Source organism: Anomaloglossus baeobatrachus, chromosome 8, assembly GCF_048569485.1.
Source record: "Anomaloglossus baeobatrachus isolate aAnoBae1 chromosome 8, aAnoBae1.hap1, whole genome shotgun sequence".
Lineage (NCBI taxonomy): Eukaryota > Metazoa > Chordata > Amphibia > Anura > Aromobatidae > Anomaloglossus > Anomaloglossus baeobatrachus.
This window is the reverse complement of record NC_134360.1, coordinates 195,930,578-195,950,093: the sequence shown is the minus strand read 5'-3', so window position 1 is coordinate 195,950,093 and position 19,516 is coordinate 195,930,578. Positions and strand designations below refer to the sequence as shown.

Genomic DNA, 19,516 nt, shown 5'->3' with positions numbered 1-19,516 from the left:
GTCACTTCTTTTCTGCAGGTACCTGCGTTTTTTGGCATAGATAATGGTAACATAACGCAGGGACTATCCATGCGTTATTGGTGTGTTTTTTGAACGCAGTGCGCTAATATTTCACTCTTAAGAAATTTCTTGAGTCAAATTTATTTTTCTAGTGCGCACAGGGCCTTACAAAGTTTTTTTTTTTTTTTTTGTTTTTTTTTTTTTATATTTTCATACACATTGGTTGAAAGAGTAAACCTAATTTCAACATTTAAGTACATATAGTAATAGACTATTCTAATAAAGCCGTAAAGAATATCTTGATCTTATTCATCCTGGATGGATTTTATTAACGAAGAGTCATAAAATAGCTTGTGTGCCCTTATTGATCACTGATCATTTTGGTAAGAGAAGTGACCGTTGCCAATGACCGCTTTCAGGGGTGCGGAGTTGTAGATAGAGTGGAAGAAACGTCTTTTTTATATATATTCTAGTGTTTCATGGATTAGGGTGCTTTATTATGTTTAGTAACCTCTCTAATTTGTTAATCATTTTGTGTACAGGCAACAGTGAATTTATTCCAGATGCAGCATGCCCAGGTGGTATCGCTGCCCGTCAACTGCCAGACCCTGTGCGAGAATGGCAAGCGTTACGAGCCCGGCCAGCAGTATTCAGAGTTTGTGAAGAACCTGCCCAAAGATGACTGTGGCATTGAAGTTGGGTCTTGTGATGCCTCGCATGCACAGATTGGGCGGTGAGTACATGATAATACGGGGCACTACTGTGTGTACTGGCACCCATCATCTCCTCTTGGGGGGGAATAATTGCAGAGCACAGCGTGTTGTTGTTTTGGTCTGGATGTTTAATCTTTTTGTGACATTTCTTATTTTATGTTTTTGGGTTTTTTGAAACTTTATTCAGGCTAATGTCAAAGGGAGAAGAGAACAGTACCCGTGCATCACATGGAAACCTATCCCAAGGCTCTGCTGAATATCCAGCTCAGTCTCCTGAAGATATCGGCAGTCCGCTCTATAACCGATCTCGGAAAATTGGACAGAAGAGATCTAGTAGCAGCACCGATATTCAGGGTAGGAAGTCTAATTAATGCCTCGATACATCATCTTGCCCTCTTGTGATTTGCGGAGTCTGACTGTTCTGCTCATTTAATAATCTTGCAGCGATCAGAGGTCCACCGTTCAGGTCGTGGTCTACGGGCAACCAGAGCGGAGGCATGTGCAGCGATTCTGAGAGCGCAGGGGGCAGTAGTGAGTCCCGTTCTATGGACTCGCCATCAGCCAGTCCAGGTACATTTCCGTATTAGTAGCTTATAAACAACTACCTGGATAAAAAGGGAACCTACATCTAAGGTGTTCTTGTGTTTCAGGAGACTTTAAAAGACGCCTTCCTAGAACGCCATCCACAGGAACCATGTCATCAGCTGATGATCTGGATGAGAGAGAGCCGCCCTCTCCTTCAGATAATGGTAATTATACCTGCAGTTGGTAAAATAGTAGAGATAATAATCATGCTGTTAGGTGATGAGCGAGCACTACCATGCTCGGGTGCTGGGTACTCATAACTAGTGAGCTAGCACTACTATGCTCGGGCGCTCGTTACTAGTGATGAGCGAACACTACCATGCTCGGGTGCTCTGTACTGGTAACTAGTGATGAGCTAGCACTACCATGCTCGGGCGCTCGTTACTAGTGATGAGCGAACACTACCATACTCGGGCGCTCGGTACTGGTACTAGTGATGAGTGAGCACTACCATGCTTGGGTGCTCGGTACTCATAACTAGTGATGAGTGGGCACTACTATGCTCGGTACTAGTAATTAGTGATAAGCGATCACTACCATGCTCGGATGCTCTGTACTCATAACTAGTGCTGAGCGGGCACTACCATGTTCGATACTTGTAATGAGCAGTTGGATGCTCAGAGGGGAGCGATTTGAGTACCTTAGTATAATGGCAGTCAATGGAAGACTTGAACATTTTTTTATGAAGGTTTCTTGGAAAAATGCTTGAATCCCCCATTGCTTTCCATTATACTCGGGTACTCGAGTCATGCCCATCAAAGCATTAACTGCTTGTTACAAGTATCTTAGAATAGGTAGTGCTCGCTCATCACGAATGATCTTTATTCTAGATTCATTGAAATGAGAGGCTAGCAGGTGTTTGCCTAGTTCTAAGAGTATTGTTCTCTTTTTTTTTTTTTTTCTATAAGCTGTGTTATTACAAAAATAACCTGTGCTTTACTCACCCTACCCGGGTCCAGCGCCGAGTTTCCACCTTTTTTTTTTTTTTTTTTTTGGGTGTTTGTTACTGTCTTCAGCGCTGACGTGCACCGCAGCCAACCACTGAGCTCTGCTGATGTTTATGCTACAAGCCGCTTAGAGCTTTGTCAGTCATCTTGAAGTCAGCGCTGTAGACAATAAGACACTGGGAGCGGCAGCAAGAGACTTGGCATTGGACCATTTTACTACCAATGGAGCTTATATGAAAAGCTTTTCAAGGGTTTTTCCCCACAAATCCTCAGGATCACTAGGACCCCATTGTTATCTACCACGAGGGTCCCGAGTCCCTCTTATTCCTAGCTGTGGTGGCAATTAAGTGAAGTGGCCTCGGCCCACATGCACCCTGATACTCCATTTATTGTCCATAGTAAAGCTGGAAATTGCGGCGTACAGCACTTTGGCAATTGCAACTACACCTAGAAACAACAACGCCTTCAGACTCTTTCCAGAAATTGGTGGCAGTCGAATGGATTACACATTTTTTCCTTATCCAGCTGCTGGGAGTTAAATGATTCTAAGAAAGCCCCCTCAAATGATGATTATAAAATGTATTCTTGACCCAAAAGGCATTAGGGTATAGTTCCGAATCAATGACACAAATTTACAAGCTGCTTCCAGTAACTTAAGACTTTTTAAGACTTTCTCGTTTTTCCTTTGTAGGCTTGAATGATCTTGTTTCTGAGATTGCCAACTCCCCAGGACCCTTCCGCAATACCATCATGTCCAAAGCAGCCCAGACACACAAGCTCCGCAAACTAAGAGCCCCCTCCAAGTGCCGAGAGTGTGACAGCCTAGTGGTGTTTCATGGGGCTGAGTGTGAGGAGGTAAGCCGGGCTAGTAATTCAGGTTTTGGCACCAGAAAGAGAAAAAAAATACAAGGCTATGGGACATTGCTCCTCTTGTGCATGGCTTTGTGTGGGTTTTCTGCATTTCCCGTCCCACCCAGGACTAATTTTCACCCTAGATTTAAGTCAATGATTACACAATTGTCATTATAAGCCTTTGCATAAAGGGACAACAGTCCATTTAAAGTGTTTCTTTATTGCAGTGTTCTCTTGCTTGCCATAAGAAGTGCCTGGAAACATTAGCCATTCAGTGCGGACACAAAAAGCTTCATGGAAGACTTCATCTCTTTGGAGTAGAATTTACTCAGGCCGCTAAGAACACTCCTGATGGCATTCCTTTCATTATCAAGAAGTGTACCTCCGAAATTGAGAGCAGAGCACTATCTATAAAGGTAAGGGTTAAAATGCACCCGCAGTGGAACGTCACTATTTACCTTTGTGGTGCCAGGTTTTGGTTGCACAATAAATCACGTAGACTGCACCGATCTCCAGAGGTCTTGGATATCGAGAAGGTTTCAGATACGGCCGTCTCTTTAGTTTTCCTCTTGGCTCAATAACTTTAGGGGGGGAGGGTTTGTGTTACTCTTTTGGGTGTTGTGCAATTTTTTTTATTATATTTCAAAGATTGTTATCTCGTGTCACTCATAGCAGGTTGGCAGTAGGAAAGGTTAGATCTATTCACACACCGATGACATGGGGAATGGAGAATTGGTTTCTGCTTTAGACATTTAGAAGTCTGCTGCAGAACAAAATCTGTATTCTTGATACTTACCGTAGATAGTTAACCTACGTTTTGCTGGTAGTTTACTTAGGGTGTACCTAACTATTCGTGCTTGTGTGACGCCCTGGACTAGCCAGGTAGTCACATACATAACAACATACACACCCCCCACTCTAGACAGTTACAACAGTTGACCAAAAACCCTTGTTGCCTCCCTCCAGGGTCTGATGTCCACACCAGGTGGGGCGGAGCCAGGCGATTGGCCCCACCCACCAAGGAGTTCACAGGCCTGGAGGCGGGAAAAAGCAGTGAGTCTAGTTCTGTCTAGACGGCATGGTGGCTCAGTGGTTAGCACTGCAGTCTTGCAGCGCTGGGGTCCTGGGTTCAAATCCCACCAAGGACACCATCTGCAAGGAGTTTGTATGTTCTCCCCGTGTTTGCGTGGGTTTCCTCCGGGTACTCCGGTTTCCTCCCACACTCCAAAGACATACAGATAGGGACTTTAGATTGTGAGCCCCAATGGGGGACAGTGGTCCTGATGTATGTAAAGCGCTGCGGAATATGTTAGCGCTATATAAAAATAAAGATTTGATTTTTGATTTTCTGTCTAGATAGTTTGGAGGTGAAAGTAGGAGGACACGAACTGCAAGTGTCTGGGTCGGTGCCCAGACACTGACAGCAAGGTTGGCAGACGGTGGTGTCCGTCTGCAGGAGTTAGTGGAACTCTGCAGAGCCGTAGGACCGGGGTTGGGCGGTGGCCCACTGGTACCGAACCGGGTAGCGGAGTGAAGCTAAGCACACAGGCAGGGCCATCGGACCCCAACCAGGCTTGGAGCCGCCGACAATAGTCAAATCCGAGTGTGACAGGAACCCAGGGGTTTCCCAACAACCAAGACCCGACAGAAGGCAACAGTCCACACCGTGAGGATATACAGCCACTGCCACAGACTACAGATTCAAGGGCCAGTGCCTGCGGACAAAACGGGCTCCTACGGCACCTATACGCCGGGAAGCGGACTACCGGTGGGCAACCACAGGAGTCAGAACATTCTAACAGGTGCAGGGAAAGACAGCCACCATCAGCCGTTCGGGGAGAGCACAACAACACTGCAGCCGGCTGCGGGACCCGTCCATCCGGCCGTTTTGGTTTACCAGAGACTCTGTCATTGATTGTCTGAGTGAGTACACCAGTGCCGTCCGGCACCGCGCTGCGCTGTCCCTGCACCCCAGCCATCCAGCCTCCACCGGGCCCCGGGATCACCAACCCCTACCCACGGAGGGGACAACATCCTCGCTGATCCCTACCATCTCTCCCGGGATCCCTGTCACCAGCAGCGGTGGTGCCATCATCACCATGTCCCGTGGGAGCCGTCACAAACTCTCTTCCCAAACAAACCATCCCTTTTCACTCACTGGTGAGGAGCGCTGCTCGAGTCCCCGGGTCCAGCCCACCGCTCGAGCCACCGAGCAGCAGCAGCAGAAGCCCCGGACCTGAGCGTGGCGAGCGCGTCCCCTCTGCCCGCGACACTTGCTATACTCCTAACGAGTACTGTCTTATGCTCGCATATTCGTTCCGAATAGCGTGTGCAATGCAAGACAATGAGGAATACTCCCAAAGTAACGAGTAACTCGAATGCCGTATTATTCGTGCGAGTAGCGAATAATGCAAAATTCGGGTTACTCGTTACTTTGCAAGTTTTTCCCCATTGACAGTACTCATTATGAGTATAGTGAGTACGAATAGTTTGATACTCGCTTAACTCTAGTTGTACCAAGTATATAGGTTATCCCTTCTTGATAGGAAAAAGGGATAATTTATAGATCCCTGGGGGTCTGACAGCTTGGACCCCACTAATCGTGATAATGGTGCTCTGCAGAATGGAGTGGAGGTCAAGCTTGCACGCGTCTGCACTATTCACTTTGTACAGGACTGCTGGAGATGACAGTGTACTGTTCTCTGCAATTTCTGACAGTACCATGGAGAATGAATGAATGGAGTGGAGTTGTGTATGCTTGACCTCCACTCCATTCTGCAGTGCCACATTATCAGGATTTTTAGGGATCCCAACTGTTGGACCCCAGTTTTCAATGACTTACCATATATTCTGCTTATAGGAAATAACATGTATAGGGGTTTTACCAAATATATAGCATTGTATAGTCTCTAGTCAGAGTCTTTGTTCCTTAGCTGTCAGGTGCGCGCTAACATTTTCACAAATTCAGTTAAGTGTACTAGGTATCCCTAATAATTCTGCGCCTCTGGTGCTGCCAGTATTCATTTATAAGGTTGTATTTTTCCCCTTCATTTTATTATTTCCTTCACTTTATGTGAACATGTTCGGCATTGGCTCCCAAAAAACTCCATGTACATGCACTGAATGTTGCCATAGGCTCCCATACACACGAAAAATGTTAAACACGCAAGATAATGGCAACAATTCAATGTCCAGTGTGAGAATATATTTATATTGGACCCTTTGTGCAATCCGGGTGCAGGCGCAATAGAAAAGTAAAAGACCATGTACCAATGGTAAGATGTTATAAGTCTATAGGTATCTGGAGGTCAAATCCATGGATATAGGGTCAGTGATATAAGGACATCTTCTCGTTAATGGCCACCCTTGGATACAGCAGTTTTTACCTCATTGCTCTGTATTTTCACAATTTTGCTCTTTCGCTATTTTATACTTCGTACTTGGGAAACCTTTTGCCAACCATTTTTGTAAGTTCTTAACAGTAAAACATAGATCCTAGTGGGGAGTTGAGGATATTATTAACTATCCAATGTTTTTTTGCTATTTTCATCCAGTTTGCTTTATGGGGTATAATGTTATGACTTTCAGGGCATCTATCGTGTGAATGGAGCAAAGTCCAGGGTTGAGAAACTGTGCCAGGCATTTGAAAATGGAAAAGACTTGGTGGAATTGTCAGATCTGTACGCGCACGACATCAGCAATGTCCTCAAGCTCTACCTCCGACAGGTATGGCATGTGGGATTGGCTAGAATTGAGCAAATAAAAAAGGTTTGTCGAGCCCTGGTCCAGCGGACACGTTTGATGTCCCTAACCGCTGAACCTGCCCACTTCGACCTACCTGCTGGCACCAACGTAGCCTCTTCTGATTAGTAGGACAGTCCAATATTATTGTTGCAGCACGACAAACCAGGAACGCTGATCCTACTAAACAGATGGGATGATAGTGATGCTAACTGGTAGGATGTGGTTCGCAGGCCACTAGTACAACTCACACTGACTACCGATGTATGTCTACAAACTCGTGTGATTGACATTTGTTCTCTTGACACTTAATTAGATTTGTTCAGAGCCTTTTCATGATATTTTTTTACAGACTTTAAACTATTTGGTCACTTCTTGTATATTATCGCCTAGTGAATCCCCTTTATTCTGTTATTCTTCAGCTGCCAGAGCCTTTGATCTTATTTCGTCTTTACAATGAGTTGATTGGATTGGCCAAAGAGAGTCAACGTGCCACAGATGAAGTTGACTCAAAAGCAAGCAGTCCTCCATTGAAGAGACAACCGTCCGGAGTGGAGCTGAACAGAGTCGTCATTAAGATCCGAGATTTGCTGAAACAACTGCCTCTGCCGCACTACAACACGTTACAGTTCTTAGTAGGACATCTTCATAGGTAAATATAGAAGAGAGCGATACAGCCGTGATTAGTAGAAGTGGATCCGCTATAATGTATTTAAAGGGGTAATCTTGCCCAGTTCAATTAGAGCAGGGTCCAATGACGTTTTGTCTACATGCCAGCTCCTTTACCCGACCATCACTTGTCCTGCATCGGTCCTATCCTTTACACTAGAACATGTGCACAATACCTGCCACTCATTGTGTGCTTGCTGTCTTACATGATTTATTCTTCTTGCTCCTTTACAATTACAACTGTGGTGCCATTTATTAATTGCAGGGTCACAGAAGAAGTGGAAGAAAATAAAATGACTGCTAGCAATCTAGGAATAATATTCGGCCCCACCCTCCTTAGACCACGTCAAACCGATGCTACCATCTCCCTTTCCTCTCTGGTGGATTATCCATATCAGGCCCGCATAGTGGAGCTTCTGATTTCACACTACGATAAGATATTTGATGTGTCCCGCCAGATGATTAACCCGGTGGATAAGGCTGAGGATAGGGAACCACAGCACATCCGAAAGTCCCAGTCACTGCCAGTGGGGAATGAGGTAGGTCTCATGGCTGTTCTTATTTCTGCAACCCTCAGAACATTAACTGGAATGAGATTGATCTTGTGCAATGTTCTTGGCTTCTTAGAATGTTCTTCTGTCAAAACGCGCCAGCTCCCTCGATGAAACATCATTAGAATTTAAAGGTGTAGAGGAGAGGGAAATCCGAAGCCACAGTATGGATATTGTGGAGGAGAATGGTAAGCCAAGCTTCAGCATTATCTTTGATGCCTATAGCAGCCAGTTTTTATTTTATTAACGCAATTTAAAAAAACAAATCTTAGTTTTGTTTCTAACTTTAAAACTTCCAAAAAGACAGGAACGTTTCTTCAAAAATTATAACCAAAAATAAATAAAACATACTTTTCAATGATGTACCCAGCTGTAAGAGAAAGACGGAAAAGAACTATATATATCTATATCATATATATATATATATATATATATATAATGTGTGTGTGTCATATATTTTATTTTTTTGTGTGTTTTTTTTATAATACTACTGGCTGCTTGGACTAATTTCACTTTAGAATTAATGAGAATGTCAAAACATTATAAATTATTAAAAATTGTAAAAACCAGTAACTTTGTAATTTACTTCCTATTAAAAATACTTTTTCTAAGAACAGAAGGATTTTCACTTTTCTACTTGTGTTTACTGCTCGTTGCTTGGCTTGCTTGTCCCGACCAGAATTAGTTCCCTTTACTTCTTCAGTGTGGCGGGGGCTAAGTTGTCTCTGCTTACAGCATTAGAAAGCACACAGTCCTGACCAGCAGATTAGCAATGCCGCTAGTCTGAACTGTCAGTCATCAGGAGCAGACCGCCCCATGGGAAGCAGGAAGCCAAGAGGCAGAGGAGCAGCGCACTCCTGAAGCGTTGTGTTGAGACAATCTCTTTTAATTAATCTGTTTTTGGTCTCTTCATTGGAGGACATAGGAACCATAGGTTAGTCTGCTGCCCTCATAGTTCCTGTATCACTTAGTGAAGACTGCGAGAAACAGATTTTACAGTGCGTACCAAGAATCTTCATTTAACAGTATGGTATGGTATGTCATACAGTCATGGTCAAAAGTGTTGGCACCCTTGAAATTGTTCCAGAAAATTAAGTATTACTACCAGAAAATTATTGAAATTACACACGTTTTGTTATACACATGTTTACTTCCGTGTTGTGTATTGGAGCAACTCAAAAAATCAGAGGGGAAAAAAAGGGCAACGTGGACATAATTTCACACACAATTCCAAACATGTGCCGAACAAAATTGTTGGCACACTCAACTTCATATTTGGTTGCACACCCTTAAGAATAAATAACTGCAATCAGTCGCTTCCTATAGCCATCAGCAAACTTCTTACACCTCTCAACTGGAATTTTGGACCATTCTTCTTTTGTAAACTGCTTCAGGTCTCTCATATTTGAAGGTGTCTTCTCCCAACAGCAGTTTTAAGATCGCTCCACACGTGTTCAATGGGATTTAGATCCGGACTGATTGCTGAAACTTCAGACCTCTCCACCGCTTTGTTTCCATCAATTTCTGGGGGTTTCTTGAAGAATGTTTGTAGTCATTGTCCTGCTGTAAGATCATGACCTTGGACACAAACCCAGCTTTCTAACACTGGGCACTACATTGCAACCCAAGATTCTTTTGGTAATCTTCAGATTTTTCGATGCCTTGCACACTGTCAAGGCATCCAGTGCTGGTGGCAGCAATACAACCCCAAAACATCTTTAAACCTCCACCACACTTGGCTGTAGGTACGGTGTTCTTTTCCTGGTAGGCCTCATTCCATTTTCGGCAAACTGTATAAATGATGTCCTGTACCTAAAAGCTCTCTTGGTCTCTTCTGTCTACAAGACCCTTTCCCAGAAGGGTATTGGCTTACATACATTTTGGCAAACTTCGGTCTAGCTTTTTCTATGTCAGCAGTGGGGTCCTCCTGGCTCTCCTAACATAGCATTTCATTTCAATCAAATGTCGATGGATAGTGTGTGCTGACACTGATGTATTGGGATCCTGCAGGACAGCTTGAATTTTTTTAGACCTTGATTGTGACGGCCTTATCCACCATCCAGACTATCATGTGTTGCAACCTTTCATCAGGTTTTTATCTGCTGTCTACATCCAGGGAGATTATCTACAGTTCCATGGGTTGTAAACTTCTTGATTTATGTTCCGCAATGTGTACAAAGTGTACACAGTCTAGAGATTGTTGATATTTTTCAACAATTTTAGTCCTTAGACAGTTCTCTTCTCATCTTTCTGTTCTCCATGGTTAGTGTGGCACCAAAGACACAAAATGCAAAGATTGAGTCAACCTCTCCCCTTTTTATCTGGTTTCAGGTGTGATTTTCATATTGCCCACACCTGTTACTTTACACAAGTGAGTTTAAACATGCATCGCATGCTTGAAACATAATTGTTAACCTACAATTTTGGAAGTGCCAACAATTTTGTCCGGCCAATTTTTGGGGGTTTTGTGTGAAATTATGACCAATGTTCCTTTTTTGTGGTGTTCCACTACACACAAAGGAAATAAACGTGTATAAAAACATGTAATTGCAATAAGTTTCTAGGATAAATGCTATATTTTCTGTAACAATTTCAAGGGTACCAGCCCTTTCGTCCGTGACCGTAAGTTTCATATTTCTAAGGGTTTAGTAGCCCATAGCAAAACGGTTATGAGAGATCTGTATTGCGAGGTTTCTTGCGCTCCTCATTACCGTATACTCAGTATTGATTCCAGTGTTATACAGATATATTTATACTTTGAAATTTGTTCAGTGATCCAATTCATGCATTTGTTCTTAATTTGCATTTTACAGAAAATAACCTAAGTGAATCTGAAGAGAGACGAGATTCCTCAGAGGCCGTCAGTCCCGTCTTTACATTGCATGGGTCAGATGAGCAAGGTGGGTTTCCAGCCTCATGTAATGTCACAACTATGGTAGTAAATAACACATACACTTTTGAGTTGGCGTTTCACCCTAAATCTACCCTGAGCTTTTGCTTGAAGTGTCCATGAGTGGCATTGTGTTTTAAGCAGACCACTGCAGCGCTCTACATAATGGGCCCAGGTAATTAAAAGTGGCGTTGTTAATGCTGCTTTAGAGGACGGGCCGCGCTGGAGTCAGACACTCCTGATTTATGAAGAGGTGCTCGACTCTCCATGAATCTGGGGCGTCCAACGAGTGGCTTGCGCCTTAGTGCGGTATGCGGGAAATATCACGCCAGTCAGATACTGATGTGAGATTTGACATCTGGAGCAACACATCTTGTCATGACTTGGGCTAGGTGTGGCGTCCCACCCCAGCTCCACCCATTTTGTTAGACATTGGAGAAAGTGGCGTCAAAACACAAACAGTATCAACATTTCCGCGTAACTCCGAGTTGCGTTTAAATTTTGCAACTTTTCAAAGCTTTTATCCCAAAATTCCAATGTGAAAGCATTGATTATCAGGCCCAATGTCTTTATAGAGAATCTGTCTTAAGATTTTAGTCATCAAATCTGAGAATGTCATATAGAGCCAGAGACCCTGATTCAAGCCATTTCACTTACTGGGCTGCATGTTTTAGCAGGGATAATGTCCAGCTGATAAAACAGAGATTTTATCATTAGAGGACTAGTAAACCTGCTGCCAGGGGTAGCCCAACCCACCCACACAACTGATTGGTAGCTTTCTGTACTTGAAATCTGCCAATCACTGGTGTGGGTGGGGTTATACAGAGCTCAGCATTCAGAGAACTGCTTGATCTGCAGTAGAGATAACAGAGATTTTATTAAAACTACAGCAAGCAGCCCAGTAAGAGACACATTGCTGGAATCAGGGTGGGATAGCAAAAACCTGTTGGCAGATTCCATTTAAAGGGGATTTCCTACTAACAAAGGTTTACATTAAAATTAATTGTAATAACTTGATCTTTGAATAATAATATTTTTTCACAATTGGGTGGGATTAAAAATAATGTTCCTGTGCTGAGATCTTATATACTGTATGTGGTCCTCCTATGTGCTGTGTAATGGCCGTGACTGACCATACAGGGACATGGTGTGATCATACCACAGCTACTGGGCCGAGTAGAACGCAAAAGAATATAAAGACATTACAGCACGGGATTGCAAATTACTTTGACGTAAAATATTTTTTAAAAACAGGCAGGGAAATGTTTTACCTCACAAAAAGAATGAACTGTGATAACATATTGTACTGTCAGTATACTCTCTTTTGCGTCCTCCCTGGCCCAGTAGATGTGTTATGAGCAGACCATTTCCACCTCCACCCTCACCTACTGTACCCTCACCCATCCCTTGTAGACTGTGAGCCCTCGCGGGCAGGGACCTCTCTCTCCTCCTGTACCAGTCTGTGCCTTGTATTGTTTATGATTATTGTACTTGTCCCTACTATGTACACCCCTTTCACATGTAAAGCGCAATGGAATAAATTGCACTCTAACAATAATAAATAATGATGTCCCTGTACGGTCAGACACTGCCATTACACAGTACATAGCAGGGGCATATACAGTATATAAGGTTATCTCAGCACAGGAACTTTTTTTTTTTTTAAACACAACAAATTGTAAAAAATATTATTAGTACAAGATATATCGGTTAAAACCAACTTTGAAGTAAACTTTGTTTATGGAAAAACCCCATTAAATTGAACCTGTCAGGTGTAATATGCACCCAGTACCATGAGCAGTTCTGGGTGCATATTGCTAATACCTGCCTAGTTGTCCCCGTATCTAGCTAGTAGCATAGATAAAGAGATCTTTAGAAAAAGTATTTCTAAAGATCCTTTCTTATATGCTAATTAGGCCAGAGACTAGTCGCAAGGGCATTGGTTCCCTTGGCTAGTCTGCCCCCTTAGTATGTTAGCACGCCCCTGCTAATGAATATGCAGTGACGCCGCACATACCTCAGTCTTGATGGAGGCACTGCGTATGATCTGGAATCCCCGGGGCTTCTGGACATGCACACTGTACCTCACTGAAGCCGGGACGCACACACTCTGCATCAATTTAGTGCGCATGATTGGCAGTCCCGGAGACTCTGGATCATGCGCAGTGCGCATCCATCCTCCGCCAGCCGCCTCCAAGACTGAGGTATGTGCGGCGTCGCTGCACTTTCGTTAGCACGCCCCTGTGCGCGTACTAACATGCTAACATGCTATGTGGGCCGGCTAGCCAAAGGAACTCACGCACTTGCGACTAGTCCCTGTGTTCTTTAGCGTATAAGGAACGATCTTTAGAAATACTTTTTCTAAAGATCTCTTTATCTATGCTAGTGTATACAGGGACGGTTAGGCAGGGATTAGCAATATGTACTCAGAACTGCTCAGGTTTATGGGTGCATATTGTACTTGACAGGTTCACTTTAAGGCCTTCATTTTGGACATGTTTGTTACACATGGTACATGTGGGGTGTATGTCTCTGAACATATGGGCTAGACACGTGCAGGTGTATGTGTCTCATCATTGATACACCCACCAATTACGAAAACGGGGGTCTCCCAAGCCCAACACTCCACTCTGCATAACCATGATGAGGAGAACCGTAGCGATAGTCAGACCTTGTCAATCAGAACTTGTCACTTATCCTATGAAATAAAGTTTATTAGTATAAAAGCAAGTAATACTGGAAATGTGGTTATGAAGTTTTTATAAGTTTTGTTTCCTCCTTCAAAAAGGTTATGTAAAACTGCTGAGAAAAGTATAATTATGCGCAGTCTGCACGGTATTTTAGGGTCCATTTCCTTGTTTTGACAAAGCCATATACATCCATTATAGATGTGGGTCACTGATAAACCACATATTAAGAACCACAAGCACCCATTAGAAATCACCTGATTTTCCTGGTAGAATTATTATTGTGACCTAATGATAAAGTGTATCTGCACCCTCAGCTGACCTTTCAGAGTAAGGTGTGTGTGTGTGTACATGAAGAATAACACTCTGGACATTATATGACTTGTATCCTGTATTTTTTAGCAATTTTTCACTCTAAAGTGTAAGAGCTCTAGCAGTTTCTCTCCATCTCTCTGGTCCTGTCCTCTTCCAGCTGATTCTCTCTTCATAGACTTCTATAGGCAGCAGATCTAATTGGATTCCTAACTGAATACAGAGCTGTAGACAGATTTGAGCAGTTTTTGCGATTGCATGATTTTTGTTGGTGAGACGTAACTAATATATGGGGAAAGGTATTTTTTTTTTTTTTATAGTTTCTTCACTTATTCCATTGATTTGGGGGGGTGGGGGGGGAGTGTAGTTACTATTTAAGGAATTTTAAAGTAGCAAACCATCTCAGAAAAAAACAAAACCAATTTTTTGTAGACTTTTCACACTGGTAAAATAACCTGTCATGATCACAGTAATCATTGGTAGGGCACACAATGACAAACTCTGCCACTTCTGAACGACTTTTTGACATTACGGATAGACATTGATTACAAACTGATGCTCGTCTCATTCACCACACAGAGGGATTGAAAAGTTAAAAGGCATTGTCCACTACCAGAACAACCCCTTCTCATTCAACGTTTTCCCCAATTAAATAAAAAAAGTGACTATTTTTTCAAAATATATTTTCTATGTTGGCAGAAGGGAGATGATATTTTTTTATAAAATTGCCTACTTCCCAAATCGATTTTTAGTAGAATCACGTGGGAATTTTTTTCTTAAATTTTTTAAAACATTTTGGGGGTTGGGGCTCATTTGGCCTAATGAGAAAGCTCCAGGGAAAGCTAAAGTTTACGGTGTCCTATAGGGTTGTCTTTGAATCTTTCTTTTGTCTATCATTTCGGCTTCCTGTATTTATGGCTGCATTTGCTTACAGGTTTGATGGGTTTTACTTACAGTAAATAAGCCTCTTTATGACTTAGAAGTGATGTGCATATAAAGTGCATGGTTTACAAACGCCCTCTATAATACTTAATGTCCTCTCCTAGATTGCTCCATGGACACCTTCTCAGACGGTGACGTTGCTGTTGGAAAGAGCAGCTCAGAAGACCATTCAAAGACAAACGTCTCTGTTCCTGTAAAGTCTTATAGGCAAATCCCCAAAGTTCCTCTGAGAGCTCCTCGGTTAAAACCAGTGGTTCGCCCTGTAAGTTTGCCCGTGGATCGACTTCTTCCTCCTTCTGTGTTGAACGAGAATTCCAGGAATGTAGGCGTCACCACCTCCGATAAACTTGGCAAAAGTCCTATTATTGAAGAGGTCTCAGATAACAAACCTCTACCTACGATCAATTCTTGCCACAGACTTTCATGTTATGACTCCCAGACTTATCGTAAACCATGGGATAAGCAGTACAAACAGTATGACATAACGCCAAGGACTGCAATGATTATGACCAATGTGCCACAGGAGATAAGAGCGCACGATGGTGGGCCGACCAGTTTGCCCTCAAGCGCTACCTGTATAAGTGCCACACTGCCAAAAATACCATCTGCTACTCAACTCAAGCCCATCACCGTAGATAGCAACTCTGCAGAAACCAGTCTGCTGTCCATGTACAGGGCTCCGAGAACTTTGCAGCCACCACCTGGAACTTTTTACAAGCCACCTTCTTACAAAACCAAGCCAAGCGAAGAGACATCTCCAAGCGAAGCTTCATCTTCAAGTTTGGTAAAGGCGCAATGTCAGATGAATAACAACAATGTGAATCTTATCGGAGACTCTGATGTGGCAATTGACTTTCAAGGTCAAGTCAAAAACTCAGAAAAAGCCACACTTGAGGATAGTCCTCAGTCGGATGTGAAGCCAACATTTCCAAGACTAAGGCCAAAACGCGTACAGGAACTGGAACACAGAGAGGCACATTTTGTGTAACATTAGGGCTGCAGGGTCGTCTTCCCCCTCTCGCCCGGAGGAGACCAACGTGCCATTTTCAGAATTATTTTTATAAAAACTTTTTAACTGGAAAATAAAAAACAAACACAAGTGCTTTTCTATACAGAACAATTTTTTTTTTGTATGTATTATGAAAAAAAACAAACAGAAGTGTTTTTATAAGATGCACTTAGTGGAATATGTTAAAGTCAATGCTTATTTATACCAAGAAACAGTATTCATTTATGGATCAAACTGTTTTCATGTAAATTTGTTTAATAGCTGAAAAAATAATATTGCATTTCTTATGACCGCAGCAACATTTGCTGAAGGAAAGCATGTAATCTGTGCAATTAAAATGTACTCCTGTATAGATTTATACAAAGCCCGGAAGGTGTACCTGTTTATCGTACCTGTATGTTTTTGGGGTTTTGTTTTTTGTATTTTTTTATAATTTTACTCCGGTTTCATCCGTTGACTGTTTCTGTGTTGTCACTTTAATGTTATATTTACAGAAAAGATGCACTTAAAATGTATTTTTTTTCCCCCACAAGTGGGGAAAAAGATGTCTGCATACAAAGGGTTAAGGAGATTGTTGCGCCTGGAATTCCGTCAATTTTTGAAGAATTCTGCAAATAGTCCCCTCGGGGATACGTTAGATGCTGAAGATTTTACACCCGTGTAGGCACATTAAATGTAGCATCATTTCCTTTTTATGTAGTAATTCCCTGGTATTTATTCCTCATTTGATTAGTATGGTCATCCTCGCCCTCTTCAGTCCCTGCATGAACAGCCTCGACAACAAGTTACAATGTGCGTCCATTAATGTGGTATTCAGTTTCCTCTAAAGCAAGTCCCAAAATACAGCTTATACCTAGAACATATAGGGGACTTAGCCGCTATAAAAATAATACCTTTACCTTTATTCCTATATACTACGTAAGATGATCTGTGCACCCTTAGCGTGGCCAAGCAGTGTTCACAAACTTTCCACCCTCAGAATTTGGATACTCCACCTAGGTCTCTGTTGATTGACTGTGCAGGCTTGTCCAGGAACAGCCCTATCTGAAGAGAAAGTTGGTGCCTGCGCTCACTCACTGTCCGGAGTTCCTAGTTTGAAGCATGCCCACACCACTTTCTCCTTTCTGCTGCGGCCGCACGCTGCACAATGTAGTGGGCCACTGCAGCAAAGAGAAGAGCTGTATGTATACACGCCCGAAGCTTGGCTCCCCAAAAGTGGGTGAACATTAGAACCATCTTTCTACTGGGCAAACCAGCACTGTCAACCACCAGAGAGGTAGTTGCGATCCTTACCTTAAGATGGTGCCAGCTCTGAGGATGCCAGCACTGCCCATTACTTCATTAGGGAGTAGTGTTCGCAAACTTTCCACCCTCAGAATTTGGATACTCCGCCTAGCTCTCTGTTGATTGACTGTGCAGGCTTGTCCAGGACCAGCCCCATCTCAAGAGTAAGTTGGTGCCTGCGCTCACTCACTGTCGGGAGTTCCTAGTTTGAAGCGTGCCCACACCACTTTCTCCTCTCTGCTGCGGCCGTACGCTGCACAATGTAGTGGGCCGCTGCAGCAGAGAGAAAAGTTGTATGCATACATGCCCGAATCTCGGCTCCCCAAAAGTGGGTGAACACTGAAACCAGTTTTCTACTGGGCAAACCAGCACTGTCAACCACCAGAGAGATAGTCACGATCTTCACCCTAAGATGGTGCCAGCTCTGAGCACGCGAGCACTGCCCATTACTACATTAGGGAGACCGGGGTATCCAAATTCATGTGACCGAACGGTGAACTGAAGACGTTTAGTCAAGTCAAGGGTGCCTCGAGTACCCTAATTGACATATGGGAATAAAGAGGTTTTTGCTCAGTAAAGGGACAAATTTATACAGTAAAGGTAGGCTTTATATAGGGGTGAAATCCCCCATATGAGTATGTGTTCAGTTAGCTAATGTTTTATTCATTTTCTATTGGTAAAGGAAATCATTTTGGTGAATTTTATTATCTGTCAGTGGCAGGTTCTAGAGCTACTTCATATCTTATATCGAAGGATTCAATACATCCGTTTTGTTTCTCTTTGCCTACAATTTACTTGTCAGCCAGACATAAAAGGATCAAAGACAAGAGGATCCACTATTCGACATCACCACTGGTGTCAAACACAAAGCTGATACTTGACCCCTCTTTTGTAGTGGAGTGTTCGTATCGTAATTTCTTTCTAGAGAGCCATGGTAATTGCGCAATACTGTGAATAACATAGTCCCAATCAAAAGGGACCCTTTCCCCCAATAGGCAGAAGAATCTTTCTGTTTTTGTGTCTCGTTGGGCATCACATCTGCCATACCCTCCTTGATTTGGATCCTGTGATATGTCGACTTTGCGTATAGTAGGAAAGAACCCTGTAAAGCTGGTGTCACACTAAACGACAGCGACAACGACGTCGCTGTTACGTCACCATTTTCGGTGACGTAACAGCGACCTTGTAAGTCGCTGTTATGATCGCTGCTTAGCTGTCAAACACAGCAGAAGCAGCGATCATAAGGTCGCTGTGCTACATGTTCAGAGAGCAGGGAGCCGCGCTTAGCGCTGGCTCCTTGCTCTCCTGCAGCACACATCGGGTTAATTAACCCGATGTGTGCTGCAGCTACATGTCACAGTGCAGAGAGCAGGGAGCCGCGCGCACTGCTTAGCGCTGGCTCCTTGCTCTCCTTGCTACAGTATACATCGGGTTAATTACCCGATGCATACTGCAGCCACATGTCACAGTGCAGGAGCCAGCGCTGGCAGCAAGAGCGGAGGCTGGTAACCAGCGTAAACATCGGGTAACCAGGGAAAGGTCTTCCCTTGGTTACCCGATGTTTACGCTGGTTACAGCTTACCGCAGCTGCCAGTGCCGGCTCCTGATCGCTTCATTTCGTCGCTCTCTCGCTGTCACACACAGCGATGTGTGTGTCACAGCGGGAGAGTGACGACCAAAAAATGAAGCTGGACATTCAGCAACGACCGGCGACCTCACAGCAGGGGCCAGGTCGTTGCTGGATGTCACACACAGCGACAGCGACGGGACGTCGCTGCAACGTCACAGAAAATGGTGACGTAGCAGCGACGTCGTTGTCGTCGTCGTTATGTGTGACACCAGCTTAAGTGTCTCCTTTGGATAACAAATGAAACTTTTGGAAATTGGAAAGCGTTTCTTGTTCCCATTTACATACTGAGCACTGGAATACCATTGGTTTTTCAAGGAAACGCAGCTGTTTATATTTTGACTGGTTTTGCATGTTATTTTCTGGATGGGATTTCCATCGGAAATATCTTCTGTTCAAATGTTTTCCTGGCATTTTTTTTAGCTGCACATTACCCAAAATATATTTAAAAAGACTAAAGCTGAGTCTATCCATTCTCTGGACGCCATCCATTGATTTGACAAATTAATCCAAAATGTTCCGCCTTTACTACAAGTAGGTGGCCGGGCCGGTTTAATGCGATACCTCCTAGAGGCGATGTTTGTAATGATTGTTCTAGATCATCAGCTTTACCCGGTCTATGTTTTTGCTCCTGTTGCCATTTCTCATTACACATTTACTTTAAAATGTCTTTTATATTTATATAGTGGGGAATTCGCAAGTTTTGC

General features: G+C 43.3%; 1 protein-coding gene across 3 annotated transcripts in view; it reads left to right on the top strand.

Annotated features, from left to right (window-relative positions):
• The window catches only part of ARHGAP29 (Rho GTPase activating protein 29), a 163,258-nt gene extending 146,836 nt beyond the window's left edge, over positions 1–16,422 (top strand). For 2 of the 3 annotated variants that reach the window (XM_075322354.1, XM_075322356.1), the window contains 12 exons: positions 543–733; positions 901–1,067; positions 1,158–1,283; positions 1,364–1,462; positions 2,937–3,100; positions 3,325–3,513; positions 6,686–6,823; positions 7,261–7,490; positions 7,773–8,046; positions 8,135–8,246; positions 10,872–10,958; positions 14,994–16,422. In XM_075322354.1, the coding sequence (XP_075178469.1) occupies positions 543–733; positions 901–1,067; positions 1,158–1,283; positions 1,364–1,462; positions 2,937–3,100; positions 3,325–3,513; positions 6,686–6,823; positions 7,261–7,490; positions 7,773–8,046; positions 8,135–8,246; positions 10,872–10,958; positions 14,994–15,877 (2,661 nt within the window). In that variant the 3' untranslated portion in view covers positions 15,878–16,422. The remainder of the gene's footprint in view (positions 1–542; positions 734–900; positions 1,068–1,157; positions 1,284–1,363; positions 1,463–2,936; positions 3,101–3,324; positions 3,514–6,685; positions 6,824–7,260; positions 7,491–7,772; positions 8,047–8,134; positions 8,247–10,871; positions 10,959–14,993) is intronic. The other variant, XM_075322355.1, reaches the window with a different exon arrangement.
• Positions 16,423–19,516: the final 3,094 nt, after the last annotated feature.